This window comes from Pecten maximus, unplaced genomic scaffold (genome assembly GCF_902652985.1).
Source record: "Pecten maximus unplaced genomic scaffold, xPecMax1.1, whole genome shotgun sequence".
Lineage (NCBI taxonomy): Eukaryota > Metazoa > Mollusca > Bivalvia > Pectinida > Pectinidae > Pecten > Pecten maximus.
Window position 1 is genome coordinate 82,270 of NW_022979506.1, and position 23,176 is coordinate 105,445.

At 40.7% G+C, this 23,176-nt stretch overlaps 1 protein-coding gene across 1 annotated transcript; it reads left to right on the forward strand.

Moving 5' to 3' along the window:
- Window positions 1-719: 719 nt before the first annotated feature.
- On the forward strand, window positions 720-23,170 carry LOC117318765 (rotatin-like). Its single transcript, XM_033873715.1, has 24 exons — window positions 720-781; window positions 2,760-2,984; window positions 3,219-3,290; window positions 4,088-4,222; window positions 4,918-4,993; window positions 6,618-6,746; window positions 7,619-7,735; window positions 8,230-8,496; window positions 8,738-8,918; window positions 9,185-9,231; window positions 9,372-9,447; window positions 13,396-13,573; window positions 15,216-15,436; window positions 16,047-16,187; window positions 16,472-16,648; window positions 17,275-17,460; window positions 18,547-18,722; window positions 19,072-19,198; window positions 20,242-20,441; window positions 20,926-21,073; window positions 21,352-21,474; window positions 21,676-21,779; window positions 22,043-22,128; window positions 22,214-23,170. Exons 1-24 carry the CDS (start codon window positions 720-722, stop codon window positions 22,266-22,268), a joined length of 3,309 nt encoding a protein of 1,102 aa, XP_033729606.1. The 3' UTR covers window positions 22,269-23,170.
- The last annotated feature ends 6 nt before the right edge of the window (window positions 23,171-23,176 follow it).

Genomic DNA, 23,176 nt, shown 5'->3' on the forward strand with positions numbered 1-23,176 from the left:
AGACATCAAAGGAAGGGTAATTATAGTCTGTTTCATACATATGCTGTATTTACCCGAGATATTTTACCTGTATTTTACCTGTAGAAATCACTTGACAACTAAAGAAAACCAAGACACTAGCATATAAATTTCAACATTTTATTTAAATAGAATTGTGAAATGTATAGTATAGTATTAATCACATTGATATATAAGTTATAAGAGCTTTAGAATTCTGCAAGTTAACATATCTTTATATCTTATTTTGAAAACAACACTATGAGAATCTTAATAATATATTGAGCACTTGAAATGTACATGTACATATATGCTAATACATTTTGGAATATCACTATTATAATCTTAGAATGTTACATTTTTTATACTATAACATATTTTGAAAGTTTGGTTATCCAGTCTCTGTTTAAGGACAAGGCGGGTGTCGATGTTTCTGTACCTTCAGCGCGACGTTGAATTCTAGTTATTAGAAACATACTGTAACGTTACAGGACGGACAAAATTAAAATCAACAAATAGACACAGAAAACTGTAACAGACATGTAAATATACATGTACGCAGTTGGAACAAATTAACAAATATATTTTCACAGTGTAATAAAATACATTAAGATATAGATGCAAAACACATTGTACCAATGGCATAATTTACTTGCTGAGAGGCGACGTGCATGAAAATCGCATATTGTTGACAGCCTCTTTGATACATACACGATAAAGCAATGTCCATATGTTACATCGCTACACACATTTTACTTAAATGGAGTTCGGAGGCTGCATCGGCGTAAGATATGATATCAATAGTTTGGTTATCCAGTCTCTGTTTAAGGACAAGGCGGGTGTCGATGTTTCTGTACCTTCAGTGCGACGTTGAATTCTAGTTATCTCATTAGTAGCCTGTATGTCCTTTAATGTCCGTATAATGGTGAAGATGTTGGGATGTACATGCATGGTGTACGATCTTTTTGAATTTCCTGTGCCAGGCTTCTAAGTGATTGGTCGTCCTTGGTCGTTGTCGTAGTGGTTTCAAATGGTTCTGTCTCCCTCTATCCTTTTGTGCTCGGAACCTTACGTCTTTTCATTGGTGTAGTGGTACAAGTGGCAATACAGCTGCGGGGCGACCAGTCTCCTAGTGTCGTCGTTGTATTGGGTGAAATGGAAAAGCATCCCTTGATGTTGGTCCACGGGAAGATGGTGAGGAGTGCAAACTGGTGATAATTTTGAAGTTTATATAGATACATACATGTAGCTCCGGTATTCATCTTCAAGTGTTATGCCATCCCGTAGCCAGGGCTACATCACAGCTCACCGTTTTAACTGATCTTGATCAGTAAAATGAGCGATTTTTACTTATCAACATCATTATCTTCAGTCTTTGTGATATCAGAGAGGTGTTCAAATGAGATAAGAGAGCCGTTTGAGTATAACTTGTAATTAAAAACAAAGCAAAGTATTTGATTTACATTTTGGTTTGATGAAATGGATAATTAAAGGATTATTAATGAATATTTTACAATATTAATTTCAATGAATTATTAATTAATATTTTATGCAATGAATTATTAATTAATATTAATTTGATAATTATTGATATTTATTAATTTGATCATTTCTTATTTGTTTAAATACGTATTGACAAATACCATGTGCATATAGGTAATTCTAAAATATTATATTTTTGTCCAGTATTTATTCATTGAATATTGACCTTTGATTTTGATGAGAAATACTATAAAATCTACAGGTAACACACACAGGTAAAATACAGGTGACTTAAGTGACTTCACCAGAACAGACTATAATTACTGTACAAACATACTCAGTAGGGTGTTATTTCAAAATGTAGGCATTCAGGGAATCAGCCGTGCCAACGGGTGTATACATTACAACTGTGCGTATATATAGCTAGTTGGCTTCATTTGAGATGGTCAGTTAATTTTGTGATTACAACTAAGATACATCACTTCAAGAACAAGCACTAGTCATGTCTGCCAACAAGATTTACTCAATAATGCCTTTCTTAATCGTCAGCGTTTGTACTGCCGCCATAAACAGTTGTACATTTTTATTAACTGAAAAAAAAATACTTTTAAAAAGTTTGTTTGATGTCACAACAGACCTAGTAGTAATCCGAACACATTAATAAATTACTGTGTAATTTTAATTTGAGAAATAAAGGGAGATTATTTGATCAATAAATTTAGAATTTTTTCAGTACAAAATATATATAAAAAAAAAAAAAAATCAGCAGATAGGTAGTTACTTTTGTATATTGGTTGGAGATTCCAAGTGACTATATCATTAATAATTCACTGAATACAGTTCCTTTCTATGAAATTTCTTAAAACATTTTTAAAGAATCAATCATTTGTTTTTATTTTTTTATTATTATTCATTAAGATTAACTATTGTTGTCAAATTTTAACATCAAAATGTACTTATCAATAGCTTGAGGTAGTTAACACCTGCGCAAGCTCACATGAAGCATCCACTAAATGCAACAAAAAATGTCGCAATTGTTTTCACGCCCTTTTTCCCTCATTTTGGATGTGGAATGAGGGAGATCTCCCTCATTGGAGATTTCAGAGGTTGACAGGTATGTGGCTGGGTTAGATTTAATGTCCCAGCAAAAAAAGGCCATTATATCAGGTCATTGTTTTACCTACAATGCCAACATGTTAGAGAGAATTGAAATGAGAAGATAACATTTCTCACTTAGAAAAGTCTTATTTAAAGTGAGGTTAATTGGTGCTATGTTTTAGGTTCCTGAAAGTGACCCCCTCCTTGACAGCAGATGAATCCCTGTTACAAGAGGTACTGAAGTTCATTTGCATAGCTCTGAAATTGACCAATGGTGTGCCAGATAACACTCTGCAGTGGCTGGGAGAGATGTTGTACCAACCATCAGGAACTCTGATTGGTCTACTTCACAGAGCGTCAGTGAAGGGAGAAGCAAGAGATGTGCCAGAAAATGTTAACATTAAAAGGTGGGCTACTGCTCTATCTAGACTAGATATATTAAGGAAATATTTGACTATTTATAGACTGAAGTTTGTAATTTTAATGGTGGAATTTCAAAAGAAAGGTCATGCAAAAAATGTATTAAGATTCAAAACCATTACCAAACACCAACTGCCCTTTTGGAGAGAAATGTGTGTTGTTTTATTGCGATATCTTCTCTCATCTTTCCCATTGTTTACAGTTGTGCTTGTACTTTTCAGGACACTGGACAAAGAGCTACTGTCTTTCATAGCGACATATAACAGTAAACTACCGTACCTGTTGTGTAGAAGGTAGGGCATATTCCATTATACATCTTTTGTACAGATAGTTGTGACTCAAAACTTTACAAATCTACAAATCTACAGACACGTTGAGAGTGTTTATTAGGGATGAGAGTCAAGGTCAGCATTTCTGATACAGATGATACTGTCTTAACTTCAGTTAAGAGACAGAAATTCCACGCACACACAACTAATATTGTGCCACATTAAGGGGATACACCAACAATGGTTCCATGTTAGCAAAGTAAATATCACAATCACTGGTGTTACTTAATCCACGAATTACAGGATATTTTTACTGAAGCATTTAACTTCATAATTAAGTTGAAAAGGTTAATATATATATATATATATATAATATATAAATAACAGAGTAACACAAATGACGAAGGAAGACAACTTTTTGACTTGCACTAATATAGTTTGTCTGTTACCCAGACTGAAGATCAGGGTTGATGGATGTTGTCTGTTACCCAGACTGAAGATCAGGGTTGATGGATGTGATACATTATAAAACCTGATGTAGTTTGTCTGTTACCCAGACTGAAGATCAGGTGTCGATGGATATGATACATTATAAAACCTGATGTAGTTTGTCTGTTACCCAGACTGAAGATCAGGTGTCGATGGATATGATACATTATAAAACCTGATGTAGTTTGTCTGTTACCCAGACTGAAGACCAGGTGTCGGTGGATATGATACATTATAAAACCTGATGTAGTTTGTCTGTTACCCAGACTGAAGATCAGGGTTGATGGATGTGATACATTATAAAACCTGATGTAGTTTGTCTTTTCACCCAGACTGAAGATTCAGCAGCTGAGAGGAGACCTTTCTCATCAACTGATTCAGCGACTTAACGTGACAGATGCCCCTCACTTTTACAATCTCGCCTCCCTTGAAGGAACTCTCCAATGTCTGATGCACATCACAGCCAGGTAGGCTTGCCTCTGTTTTATCTTCCCTCACCCTTTTCATTATTATAGACTCATCAAGTTTTCACAGGGAAATAATGTTGGTGTTGGTGACTTTTTTTTGACCGACTGGTGTTAAGGAATAATCATAACGGGTTGTTTTGACAAGTCTTTTATAACATTTCATTTCAATAAGGTGGGGGGGGGGCTAGGTTTGCTCCCCACCTTTCTGTCTGTCTGTTGGTCCATATGTCTATCAGTTTGTTCACTCAGTTTTCTTCGCTTTCTCATCCATACTTCAAGGTATGTTGATGAAAGTTGGTATGTAGCTTCAGCATGAGTAGCTTCAGATCAAGTTTGAGTATCAGGGTTTTTTGGTCAAGGTCAAGGTCACTGTTACTATTTTAACCGGGGGTGATAGGGGACATGTATTGCTTTTGAAATAACAAGCAGGCTTGTTATAAAAGAATGTATGTCACATTTCTTTGTCCAGTGGTACCATCCTTATTGTCTTAACAGGACTTTAGCATTGCTTACTCACACCAAAGCCTTGTAATAACCCTACTAGTGAAGATTTCTTTTGTACATAAGGGAGATTTCTTTTGTACATAAGGGAGAGTTCTTTTGTCTGAGTCATGTTTCAATGTTATATTACCAGTGTACTTATTACTTAGTTGACTTGTTGTCTATGAAAGCTAATTGCTTAACTTGTCTTTCAGACCAGGGTGGAGCCATGAGAGTACAGAACTAGACAGTGGGGCCCTTTGTTCCCAGGTCCTCCATTGTTTACTTGAGGTAGGTATCACCCTTTGTTCCCAGGTCCTCCATTGTTTACTTGAGGTAGGTATCAGCCCTTTGTTCCCAGGTCCTCCATTGTTTACTTGAGGTAGGTATCGGCCCTTTGTTCCCAGGTCCTCCATTGTTTACTGGAGGTAGGTATCAGCCCTTTGTTCCCAGATCCTCCATTGTTTACTGGAGGTAGGTATCGGCCCTTTGTTCCCAGATCCTCCATTGTGTACTGGAGGTAGGTATCGGCCCTTTGTTCCCAGGTCCTCCACTGTTTACTGGAGGTAGGTATCAGCCCTTTGTTCCCAGGTCCTCCATTGTTTACTGGAGGTAGATATCGCCCCTTTGTTCCCAGGTCCTCCATTGTTTACTGGAGGTAGGTATCAGCCCTTTGTTCCCAGGTCCTCCATTGTTTACTTGAGGTAGGTATCAGCCCTTTGTTCCCAGGTCCTCCACTGTTTACTGGAGGTAGGTATCAGCCCTTTGTTTCCAGGTCCTCCACTGTTTACTGGAGGTAGGTACATGTATCGGCCCTTTGTTCCCAGATCCTCCATTGTGTACTGGAAGTAGGTATCGGCCCTTTGTTCCCAGGTCCTCCACTGTTTACTGGAGGTAGGTATTGGCCCTTTGTTCCCAGGTCCTCCATTGTTTACTGGAGGTAGGTATCGCCCCTTTGTTCCCAGGTCCTCCATTGTTTACTGGAGGTAGGTATCAGCCCTTTGTTCCCAGGTCCTCCACTGTTTACTGGAGGTAGGTATCGCCCCTTTGTTCCCAGGTCCTCCACTGTTTACTAGAGGTAGGTATCAGCCCTTTGTTCCCAGGTCCTCCATTGTTTACTAGAGGTAGGTATCAGCCCTTTGTTCCCAGGTCCTCCACTGTTTACTAGAGGTAGGTGTCAGCCCTTTGTTCCCAGGTCCTCCATTGTTTACTAGAGGTAGGTATCAGCCCTTTGTTCCCAGGTCCTCCACTGTTTACTAGAGGTAGGTATCGCCCCTTTGTTCCCAGGTCCTCCATTGTTTACTGGAGGTAGGTATCGGCCCTTTGTTCTCAGGTCCTCCATTGTTTACTGGAGGTAGGTATCAGCCCTTTGTTCCCAGGTCCTCCACTGTTTACTGGAGGTAGGTATCGCCCCTTTGTTCCCAGGTCCTCCACTGTTTACTAGAGGTAGGTATCAGCCCTTTGTTCCCAGGTCCTCCATTGTTTACTAGAGGTAGGTATCAGCCCTTTGTTCCCAGGTCCTCCACTGTTTACTAGAGGTAGGTGTCAGCCCTTTGTTCCCAGGTCCTCCATTGTTTACTAGAGGTAGGTATCAGCCCTTTGTTCCCAGGTCCTCCACTGTTTACTAGAGGTAGGTATCGCCCCTTTGTTCCCAGGTCCTCCATTGTTTACTGGAGGTAGGTATCGGCCCTTTGTTCTCAGGTCCTCCATTGTTTACTGGAGGTAGGTATCAGTTATGTTAGATTGGAACTTGAACTAAGATTTACACAAAGTTTATGTTATTGTACATATTTAGAGCTTTCTGAAGTAATCATGGTGTCCATGATATATTTGTTTGTTGTGTGAGTACAAGCTGTAACCTTAGAATATTAATATGTATGACTAACACTTCATGATTGTTGATTGTCTTGTTCAGGTCGTGTCTGCCTTTCACATTGGACGTGGAGGAACATCAATGTCTTACATGGGGAAGGGTGTCACCAAGTCTGCTACACTCTGTCTTCGTCACCTCGCACATGAAATGGCCACATACTCTGATGACAAGGCAAGTTGATCACCTCTTTATACATAAGATATAACAATTAAAAGTTCATGGATAAAATTAATGATTCGGCTTATAAATCAGGTTTTGAGGTGTATATGTTTTGGTAAAAGTGAGTAAGAACAATACTGTAATACACTTTGTATACAATAAGTACTGATTTAAGATAGTATAAGTACTGGTAAATGAGGTTAAGATAGTATATATACTGATAAATGAGGTTAAGATAGTATAAGTATTGGTAAATGAGGTTAATATAGTATAAGTATTGGTAAATGAGGTTAAGATAGTATAAGTATTGGTAAACGAGGTTAAGATAGTATAAGTATTGGTAAATAAGGTTAATATAGTATAAGTACTGGTAAATGAGGTTAATATAGTATAAGTATTGGTAAATAAGGTTAAGATAGTATAAGTACCGGTAAATGAAGTTAAGATAGTATAAGTATTGGTAAATAAGGTTAAGATAGCATAAGTATTGGTTAATGAGGTTAAGATAGTATAAGTATTGGTAAATGAGGTTAAGATAGTATAAGTATTGGTAAATGAGGTTAAGATAGTATAAGTACTGGTATATGAGGTTAAGATAGTATAAGTACTGGTTAATGAGGTTAAGATAGCATAAGTACTGGTAAATGAGGTTAAGATAGTATAAGTACTTGTAAATGAGGTTAAGATAGTATAAGTACTGGTAAATGAGGTTAAGATAGTATAAGTACTGGTAAATGAGGTTGATATAGTATAAGTACTGGTTAATGAAGTAAGGATAGTATAAGTACTGGTATATGAGGTTAAGATAGTATAAGTACTGGTAAATGAAGTTAAGATAGTATAAGTACTGGTAAATGAGGTTAAGATAGATAAATATTTTACAGAACTGGGCGAGGCAATGGTCCCACCTACAGCAGAAGTCTGACATGTCCCGAAGTGTAATAACAGGAGATTCCGGCCTGATTTGGATGTTAACACTGTGGGCATACAGAGATCCCGAGGTGAGAACTTCACCAATACATTGATTGATGTCAAGTTTCTGTCATAAAAACCAGCAGCACAAATACATTGATTGATGTCAGTTTCTGTCACCAGCAGTCATAATATCATGATGTAAATTTGTAATACTTATGTACACGAAGTAGTAGGTGAATACACAGCTGGAACCTTGACTATTTATTTGTGGCAATTGATTTCAAAGTCACATAGTTGATTAAAAGATAACATGACCTTTGCTTGTGAGTGCTCATATGTGCTATATCCTATAGAAATCTATGCCTTTCACATTAGTGTATGTTTGACCAGGATTATTGACCTGAATGTGACGACAAAAATGTCAAAAACAGAGAAGGAAATCTATGACTATCCCAAGAGGAAATGTTCAAAATGTGGAGTTTGGAATGAAATGTAGTTTTAATAACAGTATAACAAATATTGTCAGCGATTTCTTACGGACGATCCATCTGTTCCATCTTACCTACTACGTATGTTACAGGTGAGGGCTGCTGGCCTCGGTATAGCTGTCGCACTGACTTCTACAGAACCAGGTCGTATTGTTATGACGTCCCACTGTAAACATATCCCAGGGGGGATCTGGGGAGCAGCGTTCAGTATACTTTTGGATCAGGCTGAATGCAGTATGGTTCGTCAGCAGGCAGCATTGCTCCTAGTGAACATGACATCACAGACAATGCCATGTGGTAGCGTGGAGCTAGAGCAGAACGTGTGGCAGGGGCCCATCGTCACGGATACAGAGTTTGAGGTAATGTATTTAAAATGTCAATATTACATGCTGTAACTTTTAAACAGGGGGAGTCAGTCCAGAATTATTGTGTAGAAAATAATTTTGCATTCACATATAACACATATAGTACCAAGGTCCTACAGAAACATCTACCAACTATTATTGTAATTTATCTAATGTTCACCACTAAGTGTCTCTGTTTTGCCTCCACACTGTTGATACATTTACTCCAGGAAATGTATTTATCTAATATCACTAGGTGTCTCTGGTTGGCCTGACTGCTCTGTTGGCACTAATTCACCACAGCCAGTTTTACCAGGAGATGCTTGTCCTGTTGTGTAACTTCTATGCCCAGCCTACTATCCAACCGGTCAGTGTGTTGGAAGTACCGGTCAGTCATCTGTCCACTACAGGGTCAGACTCGACACTCTCCACTGTAGGTATGTACTACATCAAAGGCTAGAGCAACCATCTTACTGGGGCAAATTCATTGTTTCTCTGCAGAATTAATACAGGTTAAAGGTCATCACTGACCTACTGGGTCACGGTCAAGATCTAGCAACAAGGTCAAGGTCATTCTCCAGATTTGAGTTGATGTAGTTGATGTACTAATGTTATTGTGGTTTTGATGGGAAATGCCAAGTTGTCTTTTGTAATGTTTATATAATGTTGACATGTAACCTTGGAAGTCTATCTTACATTACAGCTGAGTTTGGAACAGATGGACTTCAGAGTACATCAGGAAGTAACCAGGTAGGTATATTCATATATCTACTTTATTGTGTATATCGGTCTTGCATCAGGTTTTCATAGATGTATTAAGTTTAACCAATGCACTAAGTTAGACTGGAAAACATTTGATAAATAATAAATATGGTAATGTTTGTTCACAGCCGAGATCCAAGGGGAGGGGACATATTCACCAGACATCTAACTGTAGTGGCAGCAAGTCACGCCATTCCACCACTGGTAAGTACCCGTCAGTGATGGACTCTATCTAACACCATTCCACCACTGGTAAGTACCCGTCAGTGACGGACTCTATCTAACGCCATTCCACCACTGGTAAGTACCCGTCAGTGACGGACTCTATCTAACGCCATTCCACCACTGGTAAGTACCCGTCAGTGACGGACTCTATCTAACGCCATTCCACCACTGGTAAGTACCCTTCAGTGACGGACTCTATCTAACGCCATTCCACCACTGGTAAGTACCCGTCAGTGACGGACTCTATCTAACGCCATTCCACCACTGGTAAGTACCCGTCAGTGACGGACTCTATCTAACGCCATTCCACCACTGGTAAGTACCCGTCAGTGACGGACTCTATCTAACGCCATTCCACCACTGGTAAGTACCCGTCAGTGACGGACTCTATCTAACGCCATTCCACCACTGGTAAGTACCCGTCAGTGACGGACTCTATCTAACGCCATTCCACCACTGGTAAGTACCCGTCAGTGACGGACTCTATCTAACGCCATTCCACCACTGGTAAGTACCCGTCAGTGACGGACTCTATCTAACGCCATTCCACCACTGGTAAGTACCCGTCAGTGACGGACTCTATCTAACGCCATTCCACCACTGGTAAGTACCCGTCAGTGACGGACTCTATCTAACGCCATTCCACCACTGGTAAGTACCCGTCAGTGACGGACTCTATCTAACGCCATTCCACCACTGGTAAGTACCCGTCAGTGACGGACTCTATCTAACGCCATTCCACCACTGGTAAGTACCCGTCAGTGACGGACTCTATCTAACGCCATTCCACCACTGGTAAGTACCCGTCAGTGACGGACTCTATCTAACGCCATTCCACCACTGGTAAGTACCCGTCAGTGACGGACTCTATCTAACGCCATTCCACCACTGGTAAGTACCCGTCAGTGACGGACTCTATCTAACGCCATTCCACCACTGGTAAGTACCCGTCAGTGACGGACTCTATCTAACGCCATTCCACCACTGGTAAGTACCCGTCAGTGACGGACTCTATCTAACGCCATTCCACCACTGGTAAGTACCCGTCAGTGACGGACTCTATCTAACGCCATTCCACCACTGGTAAGTACCCGTCAGTGACGGACTCTATCTAACGCCATTCCACCACTGGTAAGTACCCGTCAGTGACGGACTCTATCTAACGCCATTCCACCACTGGTAAGTACCCGTCAGTGACGGACTCTATCTAACGCCATTCCACCACTGGTAAGTACCCGTCAGTGACGGACTCTATCTAACGCCATTCCACCACTGGTAAGTACCCGTCAGTGACGGACTCTATCTAACGCCATTCCACCACTGGTAAGTACCCGTCAGTGACGGACTCTATCTAACGCCATTCCACCACTGGTAAGTACCCGTCAGTGACGGACTCTATCTAACGCCATTCCACCACTGGTAAGTACCCGTCAGGCCTCGGATGATGGACTCTATCTAACGCCATTCCACCACTGGTAAGTACCCGTCAGGCCTCGGATGATGGACTCTATCTAACACCATTCCACCACTGGTAAGTACCCGTCAGTGATGGACTCTATCTAACACCATTCCACCACTGGTAAGTATCCGTCAGTGACGGACTCTATCTAACACCATTCCACCACTGGTAAGTACCCGTCAGTGATGGACTCTATCTAACGCCATTCCACCACTGGTAAGTACCCGTCAGTGATGGACTCTATCTAACACCATTCCACCACTGGTAAGTACCCGTCAGTGATGGACTCTATCTAACGCCATTCCACCACTGGTAAGTACCCGTCAGGCCTCAGATGATGGACTCTATCTAACACCATTCCACCACTGGTAAGTACCCGTCAGGCCTCAGATGATGGACTCTATCTGACGCCATTCCACCACTGGTAAGTACCTGTTAGGCCTCAGATGATGGACTTGACTGTCTATCTATTCCATCAATCTGTATTCTGAGATTCTCCATTAATTACACTGGTTCCATAGCCTGGGTTTACTTGTGTGTTGGATCCAGTATCCAAACCACTAGTGTTTGAGAGTTTCTCCAAGTAGGACATTTTATTTCTGTTACAGTCTAGTAAACCAAAAAGATTATTTTGGTCAATTTTTAGCTCACCTGGTCCAAAGGACCAAGGTGAGCTTATGCCATACTGTGGCGTCCGTCGTCCGTCGTCTGTCGTCCGTCCCTCCGTCAACAATTGACTTCTTCTTCATAACCACTGATCAGAATTTGACCAAATTTGGTCAGAAGCATCCCTATGGGTAGGGGACTCAAAATTGTACAAATGATGGGGCTGACCCCCCAGGGGCCTGAGGGGCGGGGCCAAAAGGGGTCAATTTGGCTACATTGATATAAACGACTTCTTCTCTGAAACCGAGCAAAGGATATTGCTCCTATTTGTCTGGAAGTATCACTATGGGGTGGGGATTCAAAATTGTACAAATGGTGGTGCTGACCCCCAGGGGCCTGAGGGGCGTGGCCAAAAGGGGTCAATAAAGCTATATTGATGATACCGACTTCTTCTCTGAAACCGAGCAATGGATATCGCTCATATTTGCCTGGTAGCATAACTTTGGGGTGGGGATTCAAAATTGTACAAATGATGGGGCTGGCCCCCCAGGGGCCTGAGGGGCGGGGCCAAATATGGTCAATTTAGCTATATTGATATAAATAACTTCTTCTCTGAAACAAAGCAGTGGATATCGCTCATATTTGCCTGGTAGCATCACTATGGGGTGAGGATTCAAAATTGTACAAATGATGGGGCTGGCCCCCAGGGGCCTGAGGGGCGGGGCAAAAGGAGTCAATTTGGCTATATTTATATAAACGACTTCTTCTCTGAAACCCAGCAATGGATATCGCTCATATTTGCCTGGTAGCATCACTATGGGGTGAGGATTCAAAATTGTACAAATGATGGGGCTGGCCCCCCAGGGGCCTGAGGGGCGGGGCCAAATGTGGTCAATTTGGCTATATTGATATAAACGACTTCTGCTCTGAAACTAAGCAATGGATATCACTCATATTTGCCTGGTAGCATCCCTATGGGATGGGGGATTCAAACTTGTACAAATGGTGGGGCTGACCCCCAAGGGGCCTGAGAGGCGGGGCCAAAATTGGTCAATTTGTTTAAACAACTTCTTCTCTGAAACTAAGCAATGGATATTACTCACATTTGTATGGTAGCATGGTTATTGGGTGGGGATTCAAAATTGTACAAATGTTGGGGTTGACCCAGGCCGCCAAGGGGCTGAGGGGTGGGGCCAAGAGGGGTCTATTTGGCTAAATTGATTTAAACAAATTATTCTCTGAAACTTAGCAATGGTTTGACTGGTAGCATCCTATAGGGGTAGGGATTCAAAATTGTATAAACGAAGGAGCTGACCCCCCAGGGGGCAGAGGGCAGGGTCAAAAGGGGTCAATTAGTCTTAACAAGATCTTCTCTGGAACTAAGTAATATGGATATCACTCACATTTGTGTGGTAGCATCCCTATGGGGTCGCGCCAAAAGTCAATTTCATTTCATGGATTAATGCACTTTTTGGCATTTTTAGCATTAAAATAAAACCAATGTACATGTACCCATATAAAATGCTTATGTTGACATAGCAATACCATTTATATACTGAAGCATCATTCATGTTTCATATCTCGTGAAACCAGGTGAGCGATACAGGCCCTCTGGGCCTCTTGTTTTATAAGGAATGAAATGTCAAAGTAAGGGACTGATCAGGCCAGTCATTTATATCCTAGACTTTGGTGTGTGGTGGTTTGATTCCGTATTCTGTGTAGACATTCATAAATCAGTGGATAGATTGAACTATTGAGGCCTGTGTGCAAGAACAAGCCATTCACAATTTCACATAATTCATTTTGATTCAACATTATTGTTATTTGATAACCTGAATCATTAACCAGAATTTGTTTTGTAGACCCCACAGGGAACAGTACCAGTAGTACCCTGACTGGGGAACAGTTGGAGTACCAGAGTATTGCCACACCCTCCCTAGTCTCCTCTGTGTGTCAGTTCCTACGTAATCTGGTGATATTGGCTCCTCAGGACACATTTACCTGTCTGAAAAAGGATTCTTATGTACAAGTACTCACCAAGTAAGTTATGTACATGTCCTTACCACGTAGCTTGTAGTTGACCACTGTGCCCTTACTTGACCTTGATATTTGTGTAGTTTTTTACCACTGTGTCCTTACTTGACCTTGATATTTAGCTCACCTGGTCCGAAGGACCAAGGTGAGCTTATGCCATACCGTGGCGTCCGTCGTCCGTCCGTCCGTCAACAATTGACTTCTTCTTCATAACCACTGATCCGAATTTGACCAAATTTGGTCAAAAGCATCCCTATGGGTAGGGGACTCAAAATTGTACAAATGGTGAGGCTGACCCCCCAGGGGTCTTAGGGGCGGGGCCAAAAGGGGTCAATTTGGCTAAATTGATATAATCAACTTCTCCTCGGGAACTAAGCAATGGATATTGCTCATATTTGCCTGGTAGCATCCCCTTGGGGTAGGGATGTAAAATTGTACAAATGGTGGGGCTGACCCCCCAGGGGGCTGAGGGGCGGGGCCAAACAGGGTCAATTTGGCTAAATTGATATAAACAACTTCTTCTCTGAAACTAAGCAATGGATATTGCTCATATCTGCCTGGTAGTATCCCCTTGGGGTAGGGATTCAAAATTGTACAAATGTTGGGGCTGACCCCCCAGGGGGCTGAGGGGCGGGGCCAAACAGGGTCAATTTGGCTAAATTGATATAAACAACTTCTTCTCTGAAACTAAGCAATGGATATTGCTCATATTTGCCTGGTAGTATCCCCTTGGGGTAGGGATTCAAAATTGTACAAATGTTGGGGCTGACCCCCCAGGGGTCTTAGGGGCGGGGCCAAAAGGGGTCAATTTGGCTAAATTGATATAATCAACTTCTCCTCGGGAACTAAGCAATGGATATTGCTCATATTTGCCTGGTAGCATCCCCTTGGGGTAGGGATGTAAAATTGTACAAATGGTGGGGCTGACCCCCCAGGGGGCTGAGGGGCGGGGCCAAAAGGGATCAATTTGGCTAAAATGACATTTTTAGAATTTCAATAAAAGCAATGTTCATGTACCCATATAAAATGCTTATGATATATTGACATAGCAATACCAGTGGCAAATGTATTTAAGCATCATTCTTGTTTCATATCTCATGAAACCAGGTGAGCGATACAGGCCCTCTGGGCCTCTTGTTGTGTAGTATTTTACCACTGTGTCCTTACTTGACCTTGATATTTGTGTAGTTTTTTACCACTGTGCCCCTACTTGACCTTGATATTTGTGTAGTTTGTGACCACTGTGTCCTAACATGACCTTGATATGTGTGTAGTTTGTGACCACTGTGCCCTTACGTGACCTTGATATTTGTGTAGTATGTGACCACTGTGTCCGAACATGACCTTGATATTTGTGTAGTTTGTGACCACTGTGCCCTTACTTGACCTTGATATTTGTGTAGTTTGTGACCACTGTGTCCTGACTTGACCTTGATATTTGTGTAGTTTGTGACCACTTTGCCCTTACTTGACCTTGATATTTGTGTAGTTTGTGACCACTGTGTCCTGACTTGACCTTGATATTTGTGTAGTTTGTGACCACTTTGCCCTTACTTGACCTTGACATTTGTGTAGTTTGTGACCACTGTGCCCTGACTTGACCTTGATATTTGTGTAGTTTGTGAACACTTTGCTCTTTTGTCTCCAGCATGGTTGACACTAACCTGTTGGATGCCTACATGACAGAGATGGAGGAGGGATGTTCTGATCAGCTGGAACTTGTCTTCTGTGACCTGCTCCATATGTATGCAGCCATTTTGGATCTGTTGCGTACCTGTGTGGTGTATGACACTCCCATCAGACAGGAAGTGTTAGCCAATGAGGATTTCATCAGGTCCACTGCAGCTCTCCTCACCATCCGATTCGAGGGTGTGTACCACTAGGCTGACTTGACTTTAAACATATTTTATTAACCAATCTTAGAGATATGTTCATATTCAAACTACAACTACATATTCATATTCAAACTACGTAAATGATTAAAAAGGGCAGCACAGGCATTTGAGTAAGTCTGGCATTCAAAGAAGAAGTGATAGGCATTCTAACAAGGGTAGCCACAATTAATACAAGTGTTCGTTCTCCACTTAAATAGTAAGGGGGGACTGAATAATGTACGTTTGAAATTAAAGCGGACTTGAAAGAAGAGAAGGGCTGCATGTCCTTCCTTATTAAATCAACAGTCAAAGATTTTAGTGTTTGAATCCAGTCCATCTGATATTAGGGCCTTTCAGTCTTCCAGTTGACAAGAGATTGAAAAAATGAGTAGTAGGGGCATAGTTAGTCTGTACCTTGTGTGAAATTGATATACAGGAGAATAGTGTTCTCCTAAAGTGGTTCACTACATTCATGGTTTTGTGAATTAAAAAAACTAAAACACATATACATATTGTATGTATTTTATATACAATTTGAGGGAATGTATTGCTGAATTCCTGTAATCTACTGTGTATCCATAGCTGGTATATGTATGTGTTGCCAGGCTCTGCGGACGTGGAGGGGTGTTGTCATACACTGTGGAGTTCTGTGTTCTCCTTCCTCACTGTCCTACTACAGCTACAGGGGGCCTCCGCTCTCCACAGCTTCACCATGGCCGCCCACACTCTTTGGACATCTATCTCAGGTAATAGCCATGTTACTTCAGACTAAAACAGATTAGTTCTTTGTGTACAGTGTGTATATACACCACCTGTCTGGATTTAAATCTTTGATGACAGACAAAGTTTATTTCAGTAATAATTTACTTGAAGCATTGAAATTGTAAAATATGTATGTTTACAGTATTTTGTGTTTATTTGTAGAAACAATTTGATATGTTAGGAATGATTTCTGTATATTTCGTGTTTATTTGTAGAAACAATTTGATATGTTAGGAATGATTTCTGTATATTTCGTGTTTATTTGTAGAAACAATTTGCTCTGTACTGGAGAAAAGAATACACCTGAGCAAGCACCTGTTTGACAATTGTTTACGATTCTTGTCCATACTCTTCAGTGAAGAAGGTAAACTGGTGGGGAGACAACCCCAGTTAGCAGAGGACACAATCACTATCATCGGCCTCCTTAACACGCCTCTAAAGTCAGGTGTGTACTTAATTCTGAGTAATTTACTTCATCAAGGTTTAGGTAATTAGGCTGATTAACTAGTTTAACTTGCAGAACTTGCAGAGTTCATTTTCAACTTTCAACAGACATTTTGTGTGTAGATATCAGGAATTTTCAGTATATGATAAGATATTTCCATACTAGATACTCATGGAGCCAAGTTTTTATTAGGACATCTTTCCAGATATCAACACTAAGTGTACTTTCACTGCCACCGAGAACCCTAGTAAAGGGAGGTAATATGCTAGCTCTAGTTATACTTTGGATTAAACCCTTACTACAAGATAATAAAACACTCAGGAAAAGTGAGAATTTCTATAATGTAAACGTACTTATTTGGCTCAAATAACCAAGTTAAAGAGGGATTAGCTCTGTGATGATTTAGGGCTACCAAAATGCTTGCCATAGAAAACCATTTTACAGAGAATTAAGCACAATCAAGCTTAAAGCACAAAGTTTCAAAAATAAAATTGTGGCTAAACATGTATATTTACCATAACTATCTTTGAGTTATAAACAATGGACCTGGATGTCTTTTACTTTCAGATATAATTTTTTCTTTGAAGCTAGCTTCAGAAGTATTCACAGATAATTTTACTTTGTAGACACAAAAGATACCGACCAAGGGGAGGTAACTACAGGCAGCCAGCTTTGTAAGGTGTTGGTTAATGTGTATGAACACTCATGTATAAAGTCCTCTGACCATAAGGAGGATGAACGTATCCACGCTGCCACAGCCCTGAGGACACTGCTAGCCATATCCAGCTCCGCCAAGGCCACAGCTCTCCAGTGTAAGTCTAAAAATATATAATCTAATCTGTCTGTAATTCCCTTTGTTTATTTAAACTGTTTTTCCAGTGAAGGGGTAAAAAATTAAGTTATGCACATGTTTTTTAGCTCAGCTGGACCGAAGGTCCGGTGAGCTTATGTCATGACGCGTCGTCCGTCCGTCAACATTTGCTTCAAATTGCTACTAGTCAAAAAGTTGTTATTGGATTTTGACCAAATTTGGTCAGAAACATCATTGGTGGAAGGGGATTAGATTTTGCATAAATGGTGACTCTGACTCCCAAGGGGCAGGAGGGGCGGGGCCCAATAGGGGAAATTGAGCCAATTCCTTTAAATCGCTACTAGTCATAAAGTTATGAATGGATTTGAACCGAATTTGGTCAGAAACATCCTTGGGGGAAGGGGAACAGATTTTGCGTAAATGGTGACTCTGACCCCCAAGGGGCCAAAGGGGCGGGGCCCGATAGGGGAAATAGGGGAGATAAATTCATTTAAATCGCTACTAGTCATAAAGTTATGAATGCATGTTGTAAACTTAGAGAGTCTGGACTTCATTATTTCTTGAAAGCAGTTGGGCTCCCCACACTATAACCATATATAGCATTGTTTGAGGTTGACAAACAAAACGAATTGAACATGGACATTATTTTGACATTTGGTCAAATCCAACCAGGTGAGCGATACAGGCCCCATGGGCCTCTTGTTTTTTCTTGTACAATCGACCAGTTTCACAAAAAAACATTGGTCATTGGCTGCTAGTTTTCATCTACTTCTATCTTAGAAAATTATTGAAGATCATTTAATCAAACTTAGTAATGAGACCAAAATAAGGACTTGTGACTTGAAACACAGCTTCTGTTGGTCAACATCAAAATCATATTACAGTGTGTTTATAAGAAAAATGCCATTAGGGCCCATTGACGTCTTGCTTCTAAGTGAATTGGCATTCCTAAAACTGGTGTTTTGATTTGTGATATTTGCCCTCAAGTGGGCCTCCCTGTGATTGCCATGTTTTGATTTGATATTTGCCCTTCAGTAGGCCTATTGTAACTGTGGATTGGTATTGTTTTTATTCCCCTGTTTTCCAGTGGGACTGGTGGAGAGTGTTATTGATCACATCAAACAGACTCACACCAAACTCAACATGGAGTCTCTCCAGCCTGGTAAACCTAGCACCAAGAAGAAAGAGGACCCACTGATGAGTGACCTCATCCTCACTTTTGACCTTCTGCGCAACTTCATTTTCCAGGACCAAGAGGCTAAGGTTAGTTCATGATTTATTTTTAGCCACAAGTAACATCCCACCTGTATATGAGTACCATAGCTTTGTTTATCATTTTATATTGTATTTCGTCACCTATAACTGGCCTGTTACTACTTGTTACTTATCACATGCATGGTAAATGTTACTATGTAATTTTTTCCCCTGTAGATGACCTGTTACTACTTGTTACATGGTAAATGTTACTATATCATTTTGTCCCCTATAGATGGCCTGTTACTACTTGTCACATGGTAAATGTTACTATATCATTTTGTCCCCTATAACTGGCCTGTTTCTCCTCGTTACTTGTTACATGGTAAATGTTACTATATCATTTTGTCCCCTGTAGATGGCCTGTTACTACTCTGGTCTACACAACATCATACACCGACTTTGGGCTTGGTGTCAACTAGATATGGCCGTCATGTCTTCTACTCTCTCCCTCCTCACCACCTACATAGCTCACTGCCCTACAGGTAAGACATTTCATGATATTTTATATCTCAAACTGTCATAGTATACAGTTATCAAATGGGTACGAGGGCGATAGTAATTTTGTCAGCCCGAAGCAACAACTGTTGCACGAGGGCTTTAGCCCGAGGGCAACCATTGTTGATGAGGGGCTGACAAAATTACTATTGCCCGAAATACCCCCATTTGATAACTGTTTTATTATACCTTTACGTTTTTTTCTCTATATAGATGTTTGTGCTGGTATGAGAATCTGCTATATAGTCCTCCATTAACTTGATAGACGTTTGTATGACCCTTTTAGTGTTTTGGCTATCTCTGTCCGTTAATAATGACTCGGTCTCTACGTCTGTGGCGTTTTGAAAACGCATGTGTTGATCCATGTTTGACAGTTTCGTGAGAGAAAACAAAATGTTAGGCTACTGTCTGCAACAACAATCAATGTGTCAATTAAGCGCTTACATGTCGTCGTGTCTTTCAAACGTTCTGACGACGTTACAGCAGGGGTGTGACAGTTCGCCGTGTGAGTTTGCCGTGTGACAGTTTTTTTGAACTGTCACACGGTGTGATAGTCCTGGAAACATATGCGCAATCCTCTCGAGGCTGATAGTCAAATTATCACATTACTTTTATACATAGAAAAAAAACGTAAAGGTATAATAAAATATGTTATAGTAACATATCCTACAGCTCAAGATGATTTCTAAATCCTTGTAATGTAGACTGTTCTATTACGTAATGTGTTTGATTTTCCTTAACTATATGCATAAGCTTGGAATTTAGTCCCAGCCTTTCAAGCGATTAAATCACTCGGATGTCAACACTGGCAGAGGAAAGTCATGGCGACTTCTAGGCAAATAGGAAAGTCAAAATTTCAGTGATTCTAAGTGTGTTTTAGTGATTATGTAATAAAACAAGTATATCATGGGTGTCTGTGCAATAGTCCAGAATATTTGACCCTCGGTACTATATTAGACTTTTGATATACAATGTACATGTACTTCCATTGCTACAACTGGAACTTAGGATACCTGATGATCTGTTACAGCCACCAGCTCCCTAGCCTACACAACCACATCTGTCTCTACTGGAGGTCAGAAATCACAACAGCTCAGTAGTAACTCGCTGGTTCACTGCCTCATACGTCTAGCTGGGAGAGACAACATCAAGGACTCCATACTCCGCACTCTCTTCTCCCTCCTTGCCACCCTCACACTGTCCTCTGAGGGTAGGAACATTGTGTTTAAGGTATGTTCTGTGTAATATATATATTCTAGGAGAGTAAAGACAAATTTATTTTTTGTGTCAGTAAATATTTCTTGGAAGGATGAGATGCACCAAAGTGTTGAGTCATAAACAGTTCTTCTTCCAAATACATATTTATCTTTTCCATGGTGTACTTTCAGCTTGTGAAAAAATCGTTATTACTCTTGAAGTATGTGTATATTGGTCATTGTAATTCAAAGTCAACATTCACATAAGTGATCAATTTCAGTATAATCTTTTTTCAAGGTTATGGTTGTTCAACCATATAACAGAAACATTTATGATAAAGGAAAACAAAAAGACAATTTTTAACTTGTGCCCTTACTAGGCCTCAGAATCACGACCTACACACAAAATCACCTGTACAAAGTTGCCTTCCTTATTTTTCATCACTTGTGAGACTATTGTTTTATACTTGATATTTAGTAAATGATTCTGAACTGGAAAACTTTACATATACTTACAGAGTAACTTTCTGAGAGAATTCCTGAGTCTAAATCCAAGAAAAAGTAAGAAGACGAAACACGTACAGAACTTAGAACTGTTCTGGCTGGAGTTGCTGGTCAACCTGTCTTTCTCAGTTGAGGGTCAACAGATGCTGCTGAAAACAGGAGGTGAGGACAGATATAGTACTGTTGTTTGTTTTTGTGGACGATCCTTATAATAGTACTGGTAAGTAGGGACAAAGGTGTGTCACTTTGTTGGAAGATATGTCAGCTGTGCTTCCAAAACCAATGGTGACACCTGAATACCTCTGGGATCTATGTAATTGTTAATTATGTCAAAGAACATAGATCACTCCTATGACTTTCGTTTTATTTTACTATAAATTGTGGTGTCTGTATATCATTTTGTGAATGACAGTTTTTAATGATGTTATGTTTCTTTTCAGACTGTGTGAACCTGCTGTTGGATTTTGTGGAATGTGGCAAGGGGAAGGTCCAGGAGTGTGCGACCCTCATCCTCCGTAACATGTGTTGTCACACCAGTAACAAACCCAAACTCCTTGCCTGTGGTCAGTATAGGTCAAAGTTGTCTCTGATCATGTCGTTATGTTGGAAGATAAAATGATAACCTTTTCGTTCAGAAACTAAAGCATTTATCTGTTGACAACCTTCACTTGTTGGAATGTCCGATAAATGGATGAATCTGTGTTGAAAATTTCATACGTTTCTGATGAATTTATTGATAAATTCATACATTTCTGTGTTGACAGACAAACTACTGCCCCAGCTGTTGGAGTGTCTGACCAGTGATAATACCCAAATCCAGTGTGTGGCCGCCTCCGCTCTGTGGGCGCTCGTCTTCAACAACCAGAAGGTGAATATCATCTCTCTGTGATCAGTAACATGTGTTGGCATCAGTAACATACAGATCCAGAGCTAACATACCTATACACTGTGTTGTTTATCATCTGAATCACTTTTAAATACTTGTTCGTAGAATTTTTGTATTGTTACTTAGATGGAAGAAATTCCAATGACTTACAATATACTAGTATATCCTTCTCCTTGTGTCAAGGGTTGGACATAAGAGTTGTTCCTTTGTACAGTAGTATTTATTGAATACCTTCTCTTTCCTAGGCAAAGGTGATGATGAAGAATGCCAATGTGATCCCCAAACTCCAAGAAGTAATGAACAACATCAACAACCACTACAGACGGGACACATCAGACAAGTGTTTAGAGGACCTGCAGTCTGTTGTAGCTGTAGTGGGAGAATAGATATATAAATATCCACTACAGACGGGACACATCGGACAAGTGTTTAGAGGACCTGCAGTCTGTTGTAGCTGCTGTAGGGGAATAGTCACACCAACAACCACTACAGACGGGACACATCAGACAAGTGTTTAGAGGACCTGCAGTCTGTTGTAGCTGTAGTGGGGGAATAGTCACACCAACAACCACTACAGACGGGACTCATCGGACAAGTGTTTAGAGGACCTGCAGTCTGTTGTAGCTGCTGTGGGGGAATAGTCACACCAACAACCACTACAGACGGGACTCATCGGACAAGTGTTTAGAGGACCTGCAGTCTGTTGTAGCTGCTGTGGGGGAATAGTCACACCAACAACTACTACAGACGGGACACATCAGACAAGTGTTTAGAGGACCTGCAGTCTGTTGTAGCTGCTGTGGGGGAATAGTCACACCAACAACTACTACAGACGGGACTCATCGGACAAGTGTTTAGAGGACCTGCAGTCTGTTGTAGCTGCTGTGGGGGAATAGTCACACCAACAACTACTACAGACGGGACACATCAGACAAGTGTTTAGAGGACCTGCAGTCTGTTGTAGCTGTAGTGGAAGAATAGATATATAAATACCCTCTACAGACGGGACACATCGGACAAGTGTTTAGAGGACCTGCAGTCTGTTGTAGCTGCTGTGGGGGAATAGTTATATAAATATCCACTACAGACGGGACACATCGGACAAGTGTTTAGAGGACCTGCAGTCTGTTGTAGCTGCTGTGGGGGAATAGTCACACCAACAACCACTACAGACGGGACACATCGGACAAGTGTTTAGAGGACCTGCAGTCTGTTGTAGCTGCTGTGGGGGAATAGTTACACCAACAACTACAGACGGGACACATCAGACAAGTGTTTAGAGGACCTGCAGTCTGTTGTAGCTGCAGTGGGAGAATAGATATATAAATACCCTCTACAGATATAAAATAGACTTGGTTTTGTTGGTCTGCCATTGACTG